The sequence below is a fragment of the Brienomyrus brachyistius genome, chromosome 7 (genome assembly GCF_023856365.1).
Source record: "Brienomyrus brachyistius isolate T26 chromosome 7, BBRACH_0.4, whole genome shotgun sequence".
NCBI lineage: Eukaryota > Metazoa > Chordata > Actinopteri > Osteoglossiformes > Mormyridae > Brienomyrus > Brienomyrus brachyistius.
Genome location: NC_064539.1, coordinates 14,450,427 through 14,471,657, shown reverse-complemented (window position 1 = coordinate 14,471,657; position 21,231 = coordinate 14,450,427). Strand labels below are relative to the sequence as shown.

The following is a 21,231-nucleotide window of genomic DNA, read 5'->3' as shown; positions in this document are numbered from 1 at the left end:
GGAGGCCGCTAGGTTATATAAATCCATGGGGCAACTGGGGGAGGGGGGTTAGGGAGACGACACAGCCTCACCAGCTCGCCTCTCCAGCGAGCACCTCATGCAGGTCCGCTCTCCCCTCACTCTGCCATCTGCCCCTTTCACCGCTGCCACTCATAACGCCATACTGCCATCCACCACCAACCCATCCTACTCACCACTGTGGCAACATTAAAGCCTGCGCTGTGACAGATTTAGCACCCGTTTGGCTAGTCTGCGGGCAGGTTTGTTTGTCTAGTGGTTTGAGGTCATGGAAGTGTGTCTCCCTATGCTAACTTAACAGTGCAAATCATTTTAGCATGCTACCCGTGCTGGTGTACTCAAGGCATTCAGGCGCAGAGCACAGTCGCTGCTGCTGTTGCCATTTAAAGTTCCGCAGAAACAGAAGGTAAAGCAATTTGCTGTGATTAATATATGGTCCTGAAAAATTCCAGTGGTATACATTACCACTGTGTTTGCTCTACAACTCTTCCTATTTCCTCTTCCCATTACTTATAGGAATTCTTAGCAAACAGGCTGATGTGTATAACTATGCAATTTCTGAAATATTATCTCCATTAATTTGATTGTAAATTTGAGGTGCTCTCAAAAACGTCATTAGAAGTATTCTGAATAGGCCCAGCATGTACAGGGTTGCCAACTCTCATGCATCTGGTGTGACACACTTTCAGACTCACACTCTTGCAAGAAATCTTACAGCAGGCCTATATTATTCCAGTCCATTCCAAGCATAAAATCAGCTACACCAAAAGCTTTGGGCTACTTTGTAAACCCTACAGACTATTTACAAGCTAATAAATCTTATACATACATGTAAATGCATGGGCATGTGTGTGCAGACTTGTCTCAAATTAAAAATCTCACTCCACCCAGCTGACCAAAGTTGGAAAACCATGTATAAAACGTATGTTCACTTTTAAACTTTTGAAAGTACACACTAATCAGCTACATGTATTTTCTTCTGGCCACTGCTGAAGGAGTGAAAGGGAGGAGGAATGAAACAAGGCCTGAAAAGTAGAGAAAAAGGTGAGAGCCGTACCTAATCTATCATACCATCCCTAACAAAAGCAACTGTATTTATGTTTTTCAATTTCTAAACAGCACATTTTTTTCAATAAAAGCATTTCACTTTGAATTCAAATGAGTATTATTTTTAATGCAAACTATTAATTTTGTGTATGTCAATTAAATCTTACTCCTGTGATCATGACCAGGATAAGTGCTTAGAAGATGGATGGATGGATGGAGCTGAATTTTAGTTCCTATATTGTATTTTGCTTTCTTTATATTATATTTACAGCATAAAAATACGCATGGATTAGTTTCTTAGTAAATTCTTTGAAATGTGAAGCATTGGTGCTGAATGAGCTTTAATTGTAAAATTCCACTATCTACACTGTAAGACTTCCACTGAGCTGGGATACCAGTTAAGGGGTTTCTTTGAGAGCAGTTTAATCCTGTGGTTCTTCTCAGGCTCTAGACTCTGGATCCCAGCTGTTGTAACTGGATTAGGAACATTTTTTTATTTGAAAGGGCTGTGATCTCCACAGGAGCTTGATGTGATGAAATCAAAGTGGCAGCTTGGATCTCACAGAAAATTTTGGATTTGGAAGCGCCAAGGCTTAGACCCAAAGAGAAAAAAAAGGGATAATTTGATTACTCCCATTATTGTCAATTCAGTGAATATTGGTGATTCCAAACATGGAGAAAAAGGAAAGTGCAGAAATGCCATCAAGCGTTCCTGTGGTTCATGCTTGACTTCTGAAGATAGAGCTTCTAAGGACTAAAAAAAAAATTAATTCAGTATTACTTTTCCATGTCTCTTGGATAGGAAAAAAATCTGATGAATCCATTCAGGTAGAAAAAAATTACTTGAAACTTACTCAAAGAGTATAAACATATTTATCTTATGTTTATGTGCTTCTATTCAATTATTTTCAACTGTAAGTGTAAATGTAATAAGTTGTGAATGCAGTGTATTGTTTATGAGATATATACTTCTGTAATTAAGACACCCTAAGAAGTGGAGTAAATCCACTTCTACCACACAGTTTCTATACTACTAACAGGCTTGATAAAATACTCAATATACTTTTTTGTTCACTCTTCAGGACAGATACAGATGTTTAGAAACTGAACTTCAACGAAGCACTACAGGTCAGGGTTCCACATGGAGATCAGCATTTGTGTGCTTGAACAAGATACTTGATCTGAATGCTTCGACAAAAGGCTTTGCTGCATAAATGATTGCAACTTGATATCAGAATGCAGACATACGTATGTACAGCTGAGTATGAGGAATGTGCGGCTGTTTTGAAACCCCAAAGCTTATGTAAGTCAATGAGTAGCATTCTGTGTTTTGTTTCAACTATATACAATAATTCACTTTATGTTCTCATAACATTTATGAACTTTAATGAAATGCATTTGTTTCAGAGAGGGTACGGTATTTCCTGAATAACATGCTTGTTTTAATCAAATTAACCTCCAGCAGAGAAGTTTCCTGCAGATTTTCTATATTTTAGCAAACAAAAATGTGATTTTCTGCCAGACATTTATTGAAAACATCAGTAGTATGTAGAGTCAGGGATGAGCATGCTTATATTTTAACTGAATATAGCAACAATTAAAAAAAAGTAAAGTATTAATGAGGTATTAAGGCAAGTACAATATTAAACTTGGACTAAAATACCGTGCATTAAAAAAACACTTCAAATATTTCACTTAGACTGTATATATTTCTTGGAAAAGCGTCCATGCAGGGCCCTTCATAATACATATACTTCATATACCATGCACCATTTATGATTGTTAATGTACTTTTTTGTGTGTTTTTATATAGGATCCTCTGTTACCTATAACTAAAATTTCTGACATACAAGCATATATATTTATGTAGAACTTATTGAGCATATCTTGAGCATATGCATATCTTGGAGACTGAGCGAATACTTTTAGGAGGTAAGCATATTATTATAATTAATGCTGCATAATTATTAGTTTATTAATATTATTTATGATGAATTCCCAAGGTGTTTTTTACCTGCATCGGTAAATCACATTGAAATTCCCATCACATTAGTATGATGGAAAGGGTTAGCAGCTTGACTAAAAACAAAAGGCTTCCCTCAATGGCCATGCAGAACTGCACTTCAGTTACACAAAGGCAAATAAGAGGTATCAGATGCATCCAGCAGGTCCCCTTAGAGGGTAAATCAGCAAACATACGTGAAGTAGTGCCATAATCCACAATTCTACATTCTTACTAATTCTACTCCAGAACTGCCATCCATTTGCCCAGTTCCATTCATTAAATCCTTTGCAGCTCCTGCCTTTAAATATGCTAGTTTTTATTCAATTCATGCTGTATTAGAAATAATACAATGTTTTTTATTTGTTTTTTAGCAATAATATAAAATTGTAATTCATTTTTAATTATATGCTTCATGAAATTGATATAACATAATTATAGTAGTTAATATTGCAACAATAACAATATTTAATTATACTTATGCTTATTTTTATATAGAAATTATTGCATGTGATACTGTATAGTCTATTTTTATTCTTTGTGTAGTTGTATACTGTTTAGTCTGTAATTACAAGCAATTTCCTCGTATTCTGTTTCTGATAAAACAATTTCGTGTTTGTAGATAACCTAATGATATTTTCTGCATATTTCATCCATATATGCTAACATTTTTAATTAAATATTAGTTTATTTGAAACTTTCTGTGTTGTATTGTATGTGCACCTATAAGGAAACAATTTTGGGCCTGATTCAGGAATAGCCAAGTCAATACATCTGAACACTATTTAATTTACATAACTAAATTTAGATTATTACCGTTTTTTCTGAAATGGCCAATAAGCAACAAATAGTCCCTTAACCATACGATACCCATCCTCCCATCTTCAATACCTGCTTAAAAAAATGGCATCAATTTCATATCAATTCATTCTACTGTATAAAGTGGTACATGCTGTATCTGTTGACAGTCAGTCTCAATGCACCTGCCTATTTACTTCAAAAATTCATAAGTACAGCATTCCTTCAGACTATTTAGGTAAACCCTTCTCTGAAGAGGATACTTAAAGAAAAACAAGATCACATGAACTCCTCATGCTAAAGGTGTCGACGTCAAATCTGAACCTGCAAACCTGGCAACAGCATTAGCTACTGGCCAGGCGGTAACTCTAGCCAACGTGCCTTTCTCACGTCTCTCAGGTATGTAAATCGAAATCTATATGTAACAATTAGAAGCCTGTAAAACCATGTGGTTTGGCACTTCGGCAAGACGTTAAGAAGCATACAGATTAATTGCAGACATTTTCAAATTGACAAGCCACTTAAATAAGCTGTTGAGTAAACCCTTTAATTAAACCTGAACGAGCTGAATACGATGTCAGTGCATGTGTAAGGTTGCAAAAAATATCCTTGTGTACACAACGGAAAGCCACAACCTACTGATTTATTCTAGTCTATAAAACAGAGGTTTTGTCATGGTTTATACAGTCCACCTGCACTTGAAACCCCCTTATTGTTTATTTGTTTTGGTAAGGAAACAGCTTTCTTCTGAACTGGGCTCCTATTCTCGTTAAATTTAAGAAACAAATTAATTGGTTGGGATTATCACACAGAAAACATAAGAAAATGTGGTCATGACTCAGTCAGTTATTTTGGGATATGAAATGCTGTCGCAATTATCAAAACAAAGTTGTTTACACAGACCTTCATACAAAAAGAGCACCGTTTGCTTTCTTCAAATCCCAGCTCATCTGTGGATGTCTGACTGCATTTCTGAATGCTAAAAACAAAACAGTAAATAATGTAGCTGGCTTTTTCTTGGCGTGTTCTAAGAATCCCCAGAAGGGAAAGCACTTTTTTTCTTTCTTTGTGAAACATGTAGAAATGCTTAATCTTAATGTATCCGCAAACATTTCTATTTACAAGGTGAAGTGTACTTAAGCCACACAAACACACACACTATACACACTAACACATACAATATATATACACACACACACACGCACGCACACATATATGTGTGTGTGTGTGTGTGTGTATATATATGTATGTATTTGTCCTGCCAAGGATACCTAATATCCATTTACAAAACAAGATGTTACATAAAAAAATAAAATGTGAGTTTATTACTAGAGAAATCACCAGCCACATATCCACGTATTTATTTAAGGAGTCTCTTTTCTTTTTATAACCTTCTGTACAAATACAAAATTAATATGGTCATACAGTGGATGTTGACACTTCTGGGCAGTGAATAAATCATTTTATCATAGCACAATCAAAATAAATCTATATTATACAATGTACAATTTAAACAAGAATTTCATACCACGAGCATTTCCTTTATAACTGGAATATTAAAGTCTTTACTGAGCACAGAGTGAAATGAGATTTCAACACGGTTAAATAAATTAATTTCAGCTGCATGCATTCTTAACATTTCAGCTCCACAAGTAAATTACCTCCATAATAACCCCAGCCTTAAGGAGATATATAATTATTAACCTGCTGACACTCAAAGCAACATTAAGAAAACAGTTTTAGACACTTGTGTGTTTGGTAGCAGCGTTCATTGTTTCTCGGTGCTGATGAAACAAAGGAAACTGCATGTATAATTATTTAAAAAGTAAAAAAAAAGAAGCAGATTTAAGCATTTTCTGAATGACAATTATACTGAAAGCATACCGAATGGTGCAGACATCACCTTTACAGTAGTTACTGTTATTCAACTTAAAACACTGAAAGCTACCGGATCAGAAATATGCGATCTCCAACAGTGCAAGTATCTTAACTGTGCATATTGCATAGGAAATCCTAATTAAAAAGTGAAATATTCAGCGCAAATTCAGATTCAAAATACGTGTATTGTGAGCTAAATCCGTATTCTTTGGAGTTTCATTGTGTACTTTCGCCTGCGACAGTTCATAAGGGCCATTTATCAGTCAAAAAGTCCTGGAAGATTTTTTTAAACTCCGTGTTTAAAGATGAGACAGCAGACCTAAAATGGATGCCACTATAGTCAAAACATAGTGGGCTCTTACAAAACTACCTGAACTATCCTCCTCCACGGGGTCCTCCAGAAAATCCCCGTCTTCGGTATCGTCGGAATAGAAACCACTGCTGGTATATTCGACCCGTGTTTCGAAGCAGAGGGTTTTCATGCTGATTTTAACATACTCGCAAATAGTTCTTTCTTCCCCGTCGCAGACGCATGTATCCAAAACTTCCGCTTTGGGTATACTGCGCATATTTTCAATAACTATGCGGCAGGCGTCCGTGCACCTCGAGCGACTGAAAAGTTTCCCACAGTGTAATAAATAATCGGATATAGCCCTGTTGCACTCGGGGTCCCTCTCGCATTGCCGCCGTGCGTCGGTGCATCCCACCTTGCTGGTCCTTGGCAGGCAGGGCTCGATCTGACGCTTCATGTCTTCGCAAATGACATCCGAGGCGCAGTCACAGTCCTCCAAGGAGGGTCCATTTTTTGTCATGTTGAGCTGGACGAGGGACGAAATGCAGTGGCTGGGGCACTTTCTGCCGCCTCTTATCACTGGCATGCATGCGTACTGATACTGCTCGTACGCAAAGAAACACTCCGACTCTTGTTGACATTTCGCGATCGCCTGCCAGCATATCAACCGGCGGCCGTGAGAAGGTGATGCGCTGGATAAATAACCAAAAATCACAAGGAAGCACCAGAGAGGCCAAAATAGTCTTTGGGAACAGTGTATCAAGCTGGCAGAACTTGCCATTTCAAAAAACACAAATATCAAGTACAACTGACGTCGACTGTAAACAAAAGGAGTATGTTGGTAATCACCAGAGAAAAAAAATCCAACTTCAGCCGTTTAAATCCTAAAGAGTTCTGACAAAGAAGCAAAAAATCCGGATTTGTCTATAATCTGCTCAATTCAAGTAGCAATTTCTAACTAATTGAAGTGTGCACGACTTCAGTGTTTTTACTTTACTTCGGCATCAGTTTAAAAAGCGCAACAAGGATGATTAGTTCTATATCTAAAATCTGCTGATAATTCCCTGTGGATTCCTTATCCTCGGGTGAAGCATTCCAGTTCCTCCACGCATTCCTTTAAGACGACTAATAGTTAGTAAGCAGCATCACTGGCGTCGTGGCTTGTGGTTTGTACATTAAAAGCCAACAATCCTCTTCTTATTTTCCCTTTTATGGGGGAAAAGGGCAAATAACTTTCTTCTATGTTCACAGGTTTAAGAAATACATTCGGTGCATGATCTTATGGAAGCATGGCTCATCCTTCGTGGAACAAGCGTGGAAAAGCAGGCTCATTAACAATATAGCACTCCACGACTGCCCACTGTCTGCGGTATCCGCTCCTGTTTCTTGTTTTACTTGGACCCCGACTTTACGTTTAGTCGCGATTCATTGGTCCAAACAATTGTTGCGTATGCTAACGTCGACAAGTAGGTGGGGTGTACAGGGCGGGGCGTCAAATTGCAAAGACGAAGCTAGAGGTTTAATTGTAAGAGGATTAAGTTATAACAGACAATTACATATTACTTTTAACTTTGTGGAAGTTAATGCGTTTTAAGTTCATGTGTTTGGTGGAAGGTTGCGATCTTTCTATTTCATATCTAAAGCTCTGGAAAGTTCTATGACTTAGGCAGTTTCTGAAAGATGATCTGTTGGGTTGAAGGCGGTGCGCCGCGTTGTGCCCCTGCTGCTCTTCGATGTTTTTTTTGTAAAATATTTATATGCAATATTTGTTTGGTCGCACATACATTGGTACCTCACTTCTGTTTTTAGGATTGTCCAGCAGGTATTAAAAAATGGATGGATGGATGGTTTTTGTGCAGGATATGTCTTTGAAGACTGATGTGTTGAGGGTCAGTATTAAATTTTCAGGTTTTTTTCTTAAGAGTTATATTTCCTTGTAAGCAGGTTCCATTTTGCGTGATTTTACTTGATACCAAAACCGAAATCTGTTGATCTTTTGTTTATGTTTGTTGGTTTTAAAATAGATTTTTTTTTCACTGCACGTGCAGATCCTGTGTTTAGTACAGCTGTCACATAGATACTATTTACAGCAAAGGAACTAGGATTCTGTTCTTCGACTCACACATATCATATCTGTCATTCACATACAAGTATTTTAGCTTTTATATTGGTGGTTTATCTCATTTGACCTTCAAGTGAAGTAGAATCATGGTTGAATGGGTTTAAAGGATATATAATAGTTCTCAGGTTATTTATTCATGTTATTTCCAACCACTTGGGCTCAGTTTATCCCGGCTAACATTAATTTGCTCTTCTTTTTTGTATATAAAACTACATTGAAAGTGTACATATGCCTTGGAATAATATAAAACAGCACACAACATATTCATAACATTTTTCACTGTAGGGTGATGAAACACTTTTTTTCCCTTTGTTAGTTATGGATTGAGACATAATCTGTTTATGGATCAGATTTACTAACCTGTGTTCCATTCTGGATTCAGTGACAGAGTTGTATACCTAACAGGGATACACAGAACATTTGGCATTATGTAATTATTACTCACACAAAGGTGGAACTTGAGATGGATTTCTTAGGAGCCTTATACTTCATTTATGAGAATTCTTGGGAAATTTCTTTTCATAAAGTCATCATCAATTTTTCCATTAATGCCAAAGCTGTTCATAATCCCTAGAAGAACTTAAAGTGAAACTTGTGCGATATCAGTTGTCAGTTGTGATAATGGAAAAAGCGTGAATGAGAATATAATAATAAATTAGGACTTTACAGATACACACACACCATTCATACAGGTAATAAAGGGAGACTTTTAGGAGATGGAAATAAAGAAAACTAACACACAAATGGACTTCATACTTAAATTTTTGTTTCAAATTTTATAACTCACATCACACCCTAGCGAAGAACACAATCCTGATTGTATTTCTGTTGAGAATGAGAGACACTGACATACGCTAGATGGCAATTTCCACGTGGGGCTGTTTCTTTGATTTAACTTTATCCACAACCTTCATCATATCTGCCAGAACACTCCATGAGTAAACTTCTTATATGACTGTTCCTGAAGGTATGGTCAGCCTTAAGCCTGAAGTTCAGACTTTTGGCTGGACAGAAAAAGAAAAGATGTCTGTGAGTTGATATGAGGTTCCCCACAGGTGGGGAACTCAATTCTAAGTATCAAGAGAATTTTTTGACAGATCTGATAGGTGCTTTGGAGACTTAGGCCTTTAACCATAGAGAGCTAATTGTTTCTTCCCAGAGGCTTTTTCAGGTTTTGGTAGTGAATGATGTATGGGTTCAGCCTCCAGTCACTTCCACACTTGTAAAATGTGCATTTCAAGTGTTAGCTCAAAGCTACATAAATAGTTGGCATTTCAGTATTACCCTCCCTGATTTGCTAGTACATGTTTCCAAATATACATCCAGAGTTAATACAAATTATATGCGTGAAATAAATTTCTACATTTTACATTCCTTGATCAATGACATATTCAGTTTTTTTGACACAGTTTTCAGTCAGCTACTAAAAATGAATTAAATGAGTTATAATCAGTTAAAATTGTTAACAGTTTTGTGGCACTTTCTAACATGGATAGAACTGTACAATAAAATAGTAGCCATGATGGAGTTTTTCCAAGTTAAGAAGTTTTTAACACAGTGAAATTTGAATTTAATTCAGCACAATTAAGTAGCACAATTATGATATTTGCATGTTGAATCTTTGCGGGTATGTCTACTTTTTTGCTATTGTGACTTAAGGCCTGGCGAATGGGGTAAAATGATCTGGTGCAAGTTCACACATGAATGCCCTTCTCAGTTTTCCAAAAAAGGTCTGCAGATACAGTGGGGAGAAGGGAAAAGGGCACAAAGGGCCTTGTGTTTCCACTCCTTCTTTGCTCTTTGGAATTTACCTTTAGGCCAGCCATCAAGCCTCTATGGAAAACAATGCACTCAATGTCAGCTGAGGATGGGCAAAAGCGGCACTATGCTTGCTTTTCTGACACTGCTGTGGTCAGAAGTAACGGTTTCTCAGAAACTTTAAACCCCACTTTCCTCCTCTGCCACATGGGGTTTATGACCGTCGAGCCCAACTTATTTTGTTTACTAGACATGGCACACGTACAGTCGGTCATAATGGATATTGTGATATAATCAAACTGAAAGAAAAAAATATAAGATTAATAAAACTATGTTTTGATATTAAAAGATCTCTTTCACTGAGGAAATTTAATCAGTTCAAGCTGTTTAAAGCCAAAGTCAATTTCTGTGTGCTAAGGGCACGCTTGATGTCTTGTGTAGTCTCTAAAAGAACTATGGCAAGGTGAAAGAAAGAGACATTAATACATTTCGAAATAGGCTTTTCTTTCTGTGTTTAATGTATATGTATTGTTTTTATATTAGGCTACACAATTCGATTAGTGGCGCTATGTAGCATTCTTTGTCTTTTATGTATGGCAGCGAGGTCATTTTTGCAGAGGCAACACACCTGCAGCCCATTTCCTCAGTGTAACTGAGAGAAGCCCATGGGATTGGAGATTTAAAACAAGGCCAAGCTAGGAGGAATCTGAATTATTAAAGCCAGGAAGTTCATGTGAGCTTTGCTGAACAATCAAGCCACATAAATTATGTTCTTGTGAATTAATACATGCAATTCTCAGGAAAGTGGATTAGTTTCAGGAAGCTCTGCATGTATACTTTAAATGTGTTTTGCTTTTTATGAATTAGGGTAAAAAAGATCAGTACGAAACATTTCATTCTGGATTAAAATCTAGATATGCAAAACTGTAAATGCTATGTAATCTCATTCATGACAATTAATGAATGGTGATACACAAGTAACAGTTACTCTATACCAACCATAGGAAGGGTTATTCTTTGTATATTTTTTAATACATATAGTTTTGGCTGTTGATATGAATGATGTATATGATTGAAAAACAGTGATGAATAATTTGAAGCTGCTTTATGTTTCAGAAATTTTTTAATTTACAGCTTTAACATAGGTATCACATATAGCATATTCCAAGACCAAAGTTCATAAATAAATGAAAAAAAAAGCAAACGTTATAAGAATATGTTTTCTTTTAAATAGGAAAAAAAATAACAAAAAGCCATGTGTAAGACTATGCTGGACAACAGCCAGTGGAGAACTAAGGCTAGGTTTTGCACTGGCAAACATATCTCCCACCAAGTTGTGATGTGGAAAGAGGCTCTACTTATCCCCCACCCCCGAAAAAAAAATCTAACTATGATCTTGGGGAAACAACGGAAACAAAAAAAAGAGGCTGATGCCTGAAAGAAAACTAATAAACTAAGCAAAAAATTAACTCCTTCAGTTCAAGGGAAATATTTCATACAGGTAATACAATGAAAAATACTTTGCAAGATATATTTTTAAATTATAAATACATATTATAAAACAAGAACAGAAATTGAATTTTCTCTTATGCAAAGCTTGTTTGTGTACATTAGGAACGTAATGCATGTAATTTGCATGGAATATAAAAACCAAAAATACTTCCAACAGGATTCACTTTTGTGCAAATGAGCAAACCTTGGGGTCAGAGAGTAGGGTCCGCCGGCTTCCATTGCCTCTCGAGCAATTCTGGTTAAGGGCGTTCCTCAGGGGCTCAAGAACAATACAATTACTCTTTCATTCACAGGTTCTGAATTCACCACCATCAGGACATGGACACAGGATCGAGGCTCACCCTCATTCACCAAGAATGGATATACAGTACATATAGGTATTAGTAAGGCCTCACTTGTTAATATTGAGTAAATTTTAACATTTGAGCACATTTCATTTTTAGCTATAGGCGGTTCCCAGGTTATAAACGAGATCTGTTCTATAATAATAATAAAAATAATAACCATACAGTATTAATAAAAGTATCTACATGCGGTACTGTACTGTAGCTTGTCACGCAATGTTGTCACAACCGTCACAAAGTTGTGCGTGTTTGTTATTACGAACCATTGTATATATAATAGGATTTTTGGCAGTCCGTCCGTAAATATGAGTCATCTGTAAGTTGGAAGTTCTTAACCTGGGAACTGCCTGAACAGGTAATATTAAGGCCTCACATGTTAATATTTAGCAAATTTTTGCATTTGAGCACATTCAGTTATTATCTATTGGAGAAATAACTAAATGCGCTGAAATTCAAAAATTTGCTAAAATTGGACAATTTGCAGATGTAGAAACTACTTTGTTCAAGAGCTAATAACTAAATGTGATGTATATTAAAATACCTTAATATCACTGATTTTTCATTTGACATTTTGCTAGAAATTCTTGGTCTTAACTCCCACGTTACCTGCTTCCCATATTGCCATATCATATCATATTGTATCACATCATGCCATGTCACATCATATCATATCACAACCACCTTCTTTGGTGTTATTTCCATCTAGCAATGTGAAATGAACACATTAAATTTCATTTAAACTATACATTTAGAACTAAACTAATTGTTTTTAAATTCTACACCAAATGATCTTCATTACTTCAGAAATGCCCTATTGGAGAATAATAATGACCCCCCCCACAAAAAAAAAACAAAACTATGTTTTGTAAGTGTATTGAACCAAAAGTAAATTTTCACTCTTTATTCTTGATAATATATAAATTCTTGTAACCAAAGTCCTGCTTGGAAAAAAATCTGAACCAGATTAATTTATCTTCTATTGGATCACTAAAATGCTTAATCCAAGTCTGTTGCTAATGAACTAGCTGTTATTTAAATATTCAGTAATCATTACGTGACTAAAAATGTACAAAGTATGGTCATCTGCAGAAAAACAGATTGTTTTTAATTGAATCAATAGAGACCCATTAGTTCTCAGTAACCTGAGACCATTTTTTCGTATGATGCCAGGCCTAGCAGATGTCCCAGGTCAGGGGCTCTCACATACTCATACCCATACTGACATACTCACACTGACATACTTTACATATCAAAGTTCACAGAGAATCAGACCAGGCTCAAAATAAGATGCAACTGTAATAAATAAATAAATTTGTATGTATGTATGTATAGCTTCATACAATTAAGCAGTAAAATGTGTTTGAATGATATTTATGTTGGTAAAACTATGATATTATTATATCTGTCAAAGAGTGCAAGCCATTTCTAAATCTCTATTAAAGTCATCCTACAGTATTAAAGTTTTTTTGAGCAACCATTCAATGTACCCATGCATTGTTTGTGTGTCGGATGTATGACTGGTTGTCAGAGGTGTGAATAATGATTGGATGCTTTTTCTAGTTTGATACGTTTTTTTAAAAGTTCTTTTTCTGACATGACAAATTACACAGTGGCACCAGAGAAGCACAAATGTTTGTGCTCATCCTTACCTGAATGATAATCAAGAATCTTGAATCATTTGCTGACTTCACTAGCATACCAAGCAATAGCCAATCAGTTTATTTAGCTAATTAGTGGTGAAATTTAACAAACAATTGGAATGGTTTGGGTGCCTTTGAAGTGAGGTTTGGGAACCAAAGTGTTGTTCTTTAGATACGAGTAACTTTTTGTAGAACATATGAAATTCTTGTTATTTTTTTATTGTACTCATTTGCATGTATTATGATGTTAAATTGAGTTATTTTTTTCCTTACTACTCAGATATATGACTAATTAGACTAATTTGACTACCTTATACTTTTACACAGTACAGCATATGTAAATTAAAATGCACAAAATATTTTTTTCTTTATCGTTAAGAATAATTTGCTTTAAGATTAACATGATAATGGAAGAACAAAGCTCTGTATAAAGAATGAACAGCTGTGAAAGCATGTGTTTTGCAAAAGTGTTTGTTTCACATGTTTGTTTAAAATTAGACAAGGAAAAGCTCAATTAAGGCTAAACAAAACATGTTAGCGCAAGACAGTGTTGAACTTCTTGTAGTCAATGGCTTGCATTCAACAGCAAAACAGTTTGGAGTAGCATGGTTCAGCTCCAAGGCTCTCAGTGGTTTGCGGTCACTATGCGGCTGTGAAAGGGCTCTTCAGAGGCTTCTTAGCAAGTATTTAGCGTTCCAAACAGCCCTTCGTTGAATGTCATTACTAACCATACCCGCTTGTGCTGAGCACTTAATGAAAACATGGTGATTGTTTGGATACATGTGCAATACTCTGCATACTTCTTTTGGAATGTTGGTTTTGGGCTTCCTGACAGAGTGAAGAGAAGGTTTCTGCACATTCAAAACCTCCATGCAGTGTTCCTACAGCATATGAAAATAAATATGTTTATTTCTTACATTACACAGATGAAAAACCTTAAAACTAATGTCGTATTTTATGGCTCAAATAAGGCAGATTAAATAAAGTAACCACAATGATGATGAAAAAGCTCATGAGAACTAAATCTTGTATGGCATCTTCTAAGTCATTAGAGGTGGTTCATAGCTTTCTAAAACATGACTTTATGAACCAAAACAATAACATGGTGTTTTACAACACTGAATAACAAGAAATGTTTTTAAACAATTTCTCCTCCAATTGCACATCATTTTAATAAATTAACTTTCTTGGTTAAATGTCAAGAGTGGTCCCTGACCAGACATTCTGTAGCTCTTCTTGGTAATGTAAATTTCTGTAAAAGTCACTGGCTACGGATGGCTACAGAACAGACCTTTCATACACAGTGAAATGGATAATGGCATACTTCACATAATGCATCTAAATTGTGTTATTTTATCCCTGACATTGCAAATCTCTAGCGTCTTTTCTCCCTCCTCTGCTTCTTGTCTCATCACATTGGCATGGCCATTTTTTTTAGTTGATTTGGTTTTCTTTACAGAAGAAGCCCCCCACTTTAACGTAGTGCCTCAGGAAGAAAAAATAGTCGAACTGCACCTTCCTTTGATTGTACTACAGTTCTTGCTGTCTGTCTGCTATGACAATGTGAGATCCATCTTACGAAGCCTTTAGAGAATTCTAGTGGTCAGATCCACCTACACTCTGGCATCTATGCAGCATTGAGACATACCAGCTATACAATCACTTTGGTCACACAAGACTGCTCGTCACGAACATAAGGACTCATGAAAATTATGGCAAACCGCTTAATTAGCCCAAGGTGAAATACCATCATTTAACTTAAGATAGATGCGATGATTTGTTTCACAAGTTCACAGTGACCACTTGGTTAAATCTTTTCAACATTTCTGAAACAGAATTTCAGCAAGCAGCAGATAGCTAAACTATTTGCTTCTACAACACAGAAGACAGGAAGAAGAATCCACTTAGTCTCTGGTGACACTAGAATGAATTTAGCATTCTTCTGATTTGCTCTGTGAGACATGCTTAATGTCACATTTGCCCTGGTTGGAGATAAATGTCAAAGTGTATTAACAATGATCTATCAGAGCTTGAAGTTTAGATAACCGGATATTGTAATTTATGATCCTGTTCCCTTTCAGAAATAACTGAATAGAAAAAAATGTCTTCTAAATCGCTGTCATTGAATTTAAAAATGTGCTGTTGCAAGAAAGTAGGATAGTATGTTTTTGTGGATTTCCATAGTAATGTGAGCAATAAAATTGTATCATATCCTTTTAAGGGTAAAAGATCTTATTTAACCTTGCTAGGCTGGAACCCTCAAAATCCATTTTTTGTTCTGCCATATGGCTTTAATTTACTTCATATCCTGAACAAAAATTCAGGGTGAACTAAAGCATCTGAAAATGCATTATCCTCAAGTAATGATTTAGCAGAGTTAGAGCTTATAATATTCTTGCTAGCGGCACAATACATTCTCAGTGAATATTTGACCATCTCTTGGCATGATGTGCACTTCAGATGATAAATATATTCCCATCATATTTTTCTACATTACTGTGGAAAACTCAGAAGGATGTTGCTTCATGCTGAAGTTTAATATGAACCAGTCTTCGTAATTGTCTAAAGGAAGAATAGATGTTGGTGATCTGGATGGATAAATTGTGACATTTGAGTAATGCGATTCCTGCTCTGCTGTCATCTGGATTTTGAACTGGGTGATCTTATCACTTTGAAGGCCAAGGCATGTCTGGGGTGAAATCCTCTGATTTTCAGCAGTCAAAAACCATTCATTTTGCTGTTATCAGAAGAGCCCTTTTCAGGGACACCAAATATCCAAAAGCTAAGTATGACTGTCAGAAGGAGAAAAAACCTTTGAACTTAAGATGGCTACCATGTGGTGAACCTTGTGCCTGTCTTTGTATTCAATGTCTTTGCATTGAATCCTTTGAAATAAGTATCTTAATACCCAGTTATGAGTTCAAAATTCCTGTTCTGAACAGCAATGTGAGAGCTTAAACTAAAACTCCTCATTTTTGAGATCCTTAGATATTAACACCTTAGGTACTATGCTTAGATATGTTTATGTTATTGTCCTCATTTGTGCATCGCTTTGGATATAAGCATCTAAAGTAGAATGAAAATGTAGATGTTAACACTGCCTTAGATATTACCACATGGTTAATAAACAATTTGTACATAATTTGTACATAACAGACTCATATAATTTGGCATTTGGTCTTTTGAGGTTAGCAAAGGTTAGTTTGTAAAAGGCATTTTTAAAATATGCTAGAATATCAATACAGACACTCCTCTACTTACGAACCAGATATGTTCCTAACAGCCGTTCACAACTTGAAATGTTCATAAGTCGTTATTCAACATCATTTTAAGGGTATACGCAAGTACTAAGAACTCTGCTGCTGGGAGCACACAGGCTACGCTACTCTGCGGCAGGAGTAGCAGCCAGAAGTCATACTAGGTGGAATTGGTGTGCAGAAAAAAAAAATTATGTTGCAGACAGGAATCGGGAGCCCAATGAACACAATTTGGACATACAGTTCTCTTTGTTCATATATCTGAAAGTTTGTAAGTTGAAAGTTCGTAAGTATAGGTGCGTCTGTAGTTAGGTAATATAATACACAAAGAATGAAGCTGTTAAAAAGGGGTTATAGATATAAAACTACTGTTATTAAAACAGGGGAGAGAGAGGTAAGGAGCATGCCCTGATTACAGTATGTTGCCTCCCACCACACGACAAACCACCTCAGGGATGAGACCCTGAGTGCAGCCATGCGGCGGGTGACACCTCAGCACCACACCTTTTTTTCGGTGACTGAAGTGCCAATCCTGCCACCAACCCCCGAGTTTTCCCTGCAAGTTGGAGGACCTCCTTATAGGGCTGGATGTACATTAACGTCATATCCAGGGTGAAGCAATTGCAGGTTAAGGGCCTTGCTGAAGGCACTCTGGGCATTCACAGGATTTGAACCAACCACCTTCTGGTTACTGGCACAGATCCCTAGCCTCAGAACCACCACTCCATCCCATTACTAAAAATCATACAAAATATTATCACTCTCATTTGATTAGACCAAATAGAAATTTCAAAACGGAAGCAGTTATTAACTGTCTAAAAGGTCTAAAGTTATATTCCATCCATATATTCCATCCATCCATCCATCCATCCATCCATCCAGGAACCATTTTTACCTCCAGAAATACTTTGAGGGTAGCTTAGTGTGCTCAAAGAAACTAGTTCCACACAATGCTATTGTACTGATCTGTTATTTTTGCACCTGTGGCATTTCTTGTTAGTAAGGTGTTTTCACTGACAGAACTATAACTGACTGAAGTTTTTTGCTTGCTGCATCATTCTGTAAACACAGCAGTACTTTGTGAAAATCCTCGGATGATCACTATTTTTGAGATGATAACTAGCATCAATAATCACACATCAAAATCTCTTAATTTACACAGCCATTCTAATTTTTAGCCAAACAGTATCTGAACCTTGTGAGACTGTCTGCATACTGTATGTATGCAGTTGAAGCTACATAATTCACTGTTTATAGAAGCAGGCTGTTTACATTAACAAGCCAAATAAACTGGACATTGAGTGTATATTGCAACATATAGGTAGACATTATTAAGTCTTAAAAACAAAGTTTTCCATGTGATTTTCTGGACCAACCTTTGCCACATGCCAACCAGTAACAAGCTGTCTATAAACCAATCCCTTGTGATCACTGTAGACAGCCAGCTAAAATACAATAAATGAAGCCTACTGTGCTTAAATGAAATATGCATGAAATATGGTTCTATTTATGGTTCCAAAAATGTATAAAAGCACAAAACGGATAACATTCATATGCAGCAGGCTTTCATATTAACATCACAAAGCTGACATTAAGGTCAAGAAGCACAACAGCTATTATCTGCGCACTACAAAATCAAAGTAGATTCTTAAATAAATTATTGTACAGACATAAATGGCATTGGAACCTGTGTAAACCAGTTTTAGAGGTTGTTGACTTAAATGAAGTTCTTTAAATGAAAGTGACACCTGTATAGGGGACTGAAATCATTCTTGGCTGCAAATTGTTCCAATATACTCATTACTTTGACACAGAAGATATGGTAAAGGCAGGCTAATGGCATGATACCTTTACCTTAAAAAAAATGTTTACCAGTGTGTGTTTAGCCACCGTTCCAAAGCAGAACAAATGAGTGATTGTGACCTCTTTGAGGACGGCTGTATAAAATATCAAGTCTCATTCACAACAGAGACTACTAGAGGCCCTGGTGACTGCAGTTTAAATAACATATATAAGAAGACGACTGTTTCCTAATCTTAAAGGAAATGCAGGATTGCACACTTGTACACTTAAACGTTTTGGCCAGGTTATGGATGAATGCTGAAGGCTTTTTAGCAGAGGAATGATAAGGTCAAGATACAGAGAATGACATGAAAGGGGAAGATGTTTTTACCAAGGCATCAATAAAAGTTTTAAATAACCTGATGCAGAATCATATGGAGAGTAAAGAAGTTCAAAACATGTGCATTAGTGAGGCAAGTAGCATAGACAGCAGTTCAGCATGGGAAAAAGAGTCACAAGCATGTGAAAAAGGCAGATAAGAGGAATAATAAAGAATAAGTGGAAAAGAATTTTAGTAGACTTTGATAAGTTTCTTTACCAAGGACAAAATTGAACTTAATTATAGAAAATAGCTAGGGCAAATGGCTCCATGTGCTTAAATAAAACGGCTATCTTTATCATTAGCTAACTAAATTTGTTTTTATTTTGAACATTTTGCCAGGAAATAGTGAAAGTGCTGACCCTGCTGACCTGAGTGCCATCAGAACACTAGAATCAAGACATTCCATCAAGGATTTGCAGTTGGATTCTATGTTTAGGTTCCACATCCTCTTTTGGATCTTACAATGGAAATTAATCTTTGATTCTCTTCATTCTTAAAACTAATTTTGATATCCCTGGGCATACACAGTCCTTTCTCCTCTGAAAATTTTCTTCTCAATAAAAATTGATTTATACTATTTAGAGAGAAGATTAACATGCATTAAACTACTGTGTATCAAAATGTTTCAGCACTTCCTCGATGAGTCCCTTTTTAATGTAATATATATTCTATGTGCTTGCGAAAATGGTAAAAGTTACATTTTCCATTTTGCCTTGGATTTAAAAAGTTACGTAGTGGAAGATCAGCAGGTTTTGGAAGTAGAAAGTATGGTTTCAATTGATAGTACACTATACTCCACAAATCACTGCGTGACCTTTTCAACTTGTAACTTTAACCTACCAGCAGCTGTTCACCCGTATGGTGTCAAGATTAAGGAGATGTATGTGCTTGCATAGTCTGCAGCCTGCATTGAGCCTGCATCCCTTTGAGATGGAAAGGCAGCCATATTTAATATAACAATATTGAGCCTTCCCTTGAAAGTGGTACACAGACACTTCATTCAGCCCCTAGTATCAGTTCTGAGAGGTAAGCCTCAAGATATGGGAAATACGAGACTCCTCAGCTATGATAATGTCCTTTTTCCCTCAGGAAATACCTGTCCTGAGAAAAGCACTCCAAACAGACAGAGCTTTGTTTCTACAAACGAGGGCACCAGGGCAGTGTGACAAGAAAATACAAGCACCTCCAAGGGACAAAGCCAATATATGAGCAGAAGAAAATGCATAAATGAATGTAGATGAAACACAGTCTGACGAAGTGCCAGGGGTAATTCCAAGTACCGTTGTTAGAAAATGTATTTAGTCTATATACAGAAACCCTGCTTTTGTGGGGGGGGGGGGGGTTATAAAGGGTCTAGAAAGGGTCATAAAAAATTTTACATAATGCCTTATGTATCCCTTAAATGCAAAGATGGCTGCACTAGTGAAAGTGAGTTACAAAGATTCGTTGCAATTATTCTTGTATATTTAAATCACTCAAAGCTATGTTTCAGTTTGCAAAGTTGCTAGATGTTGTGTGATCAGTTTATGCAAACTGTTTAAAACTTCAATGAACTTTGCAAAATCCAGTTTGGTTCTCTTTTAGTAGTTGCTGAAAGTTAAAACAAGGTGAAATATCTGATTTCTTTTGCACACAGATTTTCAGTATTCTTTTTTAGTAACACTATATATACATCTATATGTATTGGTACACCCAACTTCCAGTTGTTTTTCTTGGTCAGGGTCCCCAGAATAGGGTTGGGGTAGAGTACCCCCTGAACAGGACAACAAATCACAGGGCACATACACACACACTCATGAACAATCACACACTATGTAGTGGCGCCAATTAGCATGACTAGATGTCTTTGCAGTGCAGGAAGAAACCAGAGAAGCCAGTGGAAATGTGTGCAAATATGAGGAGAATATGCAAACTCCAGTTTATGTACACAATGGTAACGGCATCACTATGGTGTAGTGCTGGGCCCAAACCCAGGAGCATAACCTGGCTGCATACAATCTGACAACTGGAGATAGATTGGGTCAAAACATCATTTTCTGCCGTGCAGAAAAGAGTAATGAGTCATGGAAGCAACGTCTTTTAGGTAGGGGCGGGGTAGAAACACAATCAGTCCACGTCTGCCGGTGACAGCTGGTATGGGAGGGAGCATTCACAGCTGCGGCCCAAGCAAATGGTGGCAAAATCCAGAGAGCAGATGCTGGTTACAAGGACAGGTGTGAGGTGAGAAGTGAGATTTCTGAAGGAGACAGGCTATGCTGGCTGCACAAACTACTTTATTTATTTTGTGTTAGAATATGAGGAAAGTTGAAGGAATGCAAAAGTCACCCTTGATTAAAGATAGCCAAAAAATCAAAGTAAAAAAGTCAAGCATACAATAGTCATCTCCACTAGTTTTGTAA

At 36.6% G+C, this 21,231-nt stretch overlaps 1 protein-coding gene across 1 annotated transcript; it reads right to left on the bottom strand.

Moving 5' to 3' along the window:
- Positions 1-5,210: 5,210 nt before the first annotated feature.
- On the bottom strand, positions 5,211-7,426 carry LOC125746461 (growth arrest-specific protein 1-like). The gene has a single exon (XM_049020449.1). It carries the CDS (start codon positions 6,814-6,816, stop codon positions 6,043-6,045), a length of 774 nt encoding a protein of 257 aa, XP_048876406.1. The 5' UTR covers positions 6,817-7,426; the 3' UTR covers positions 5,211-6,042.
- Positions 7,427-21,231: the final 13,805 nt, after the last annotated feature.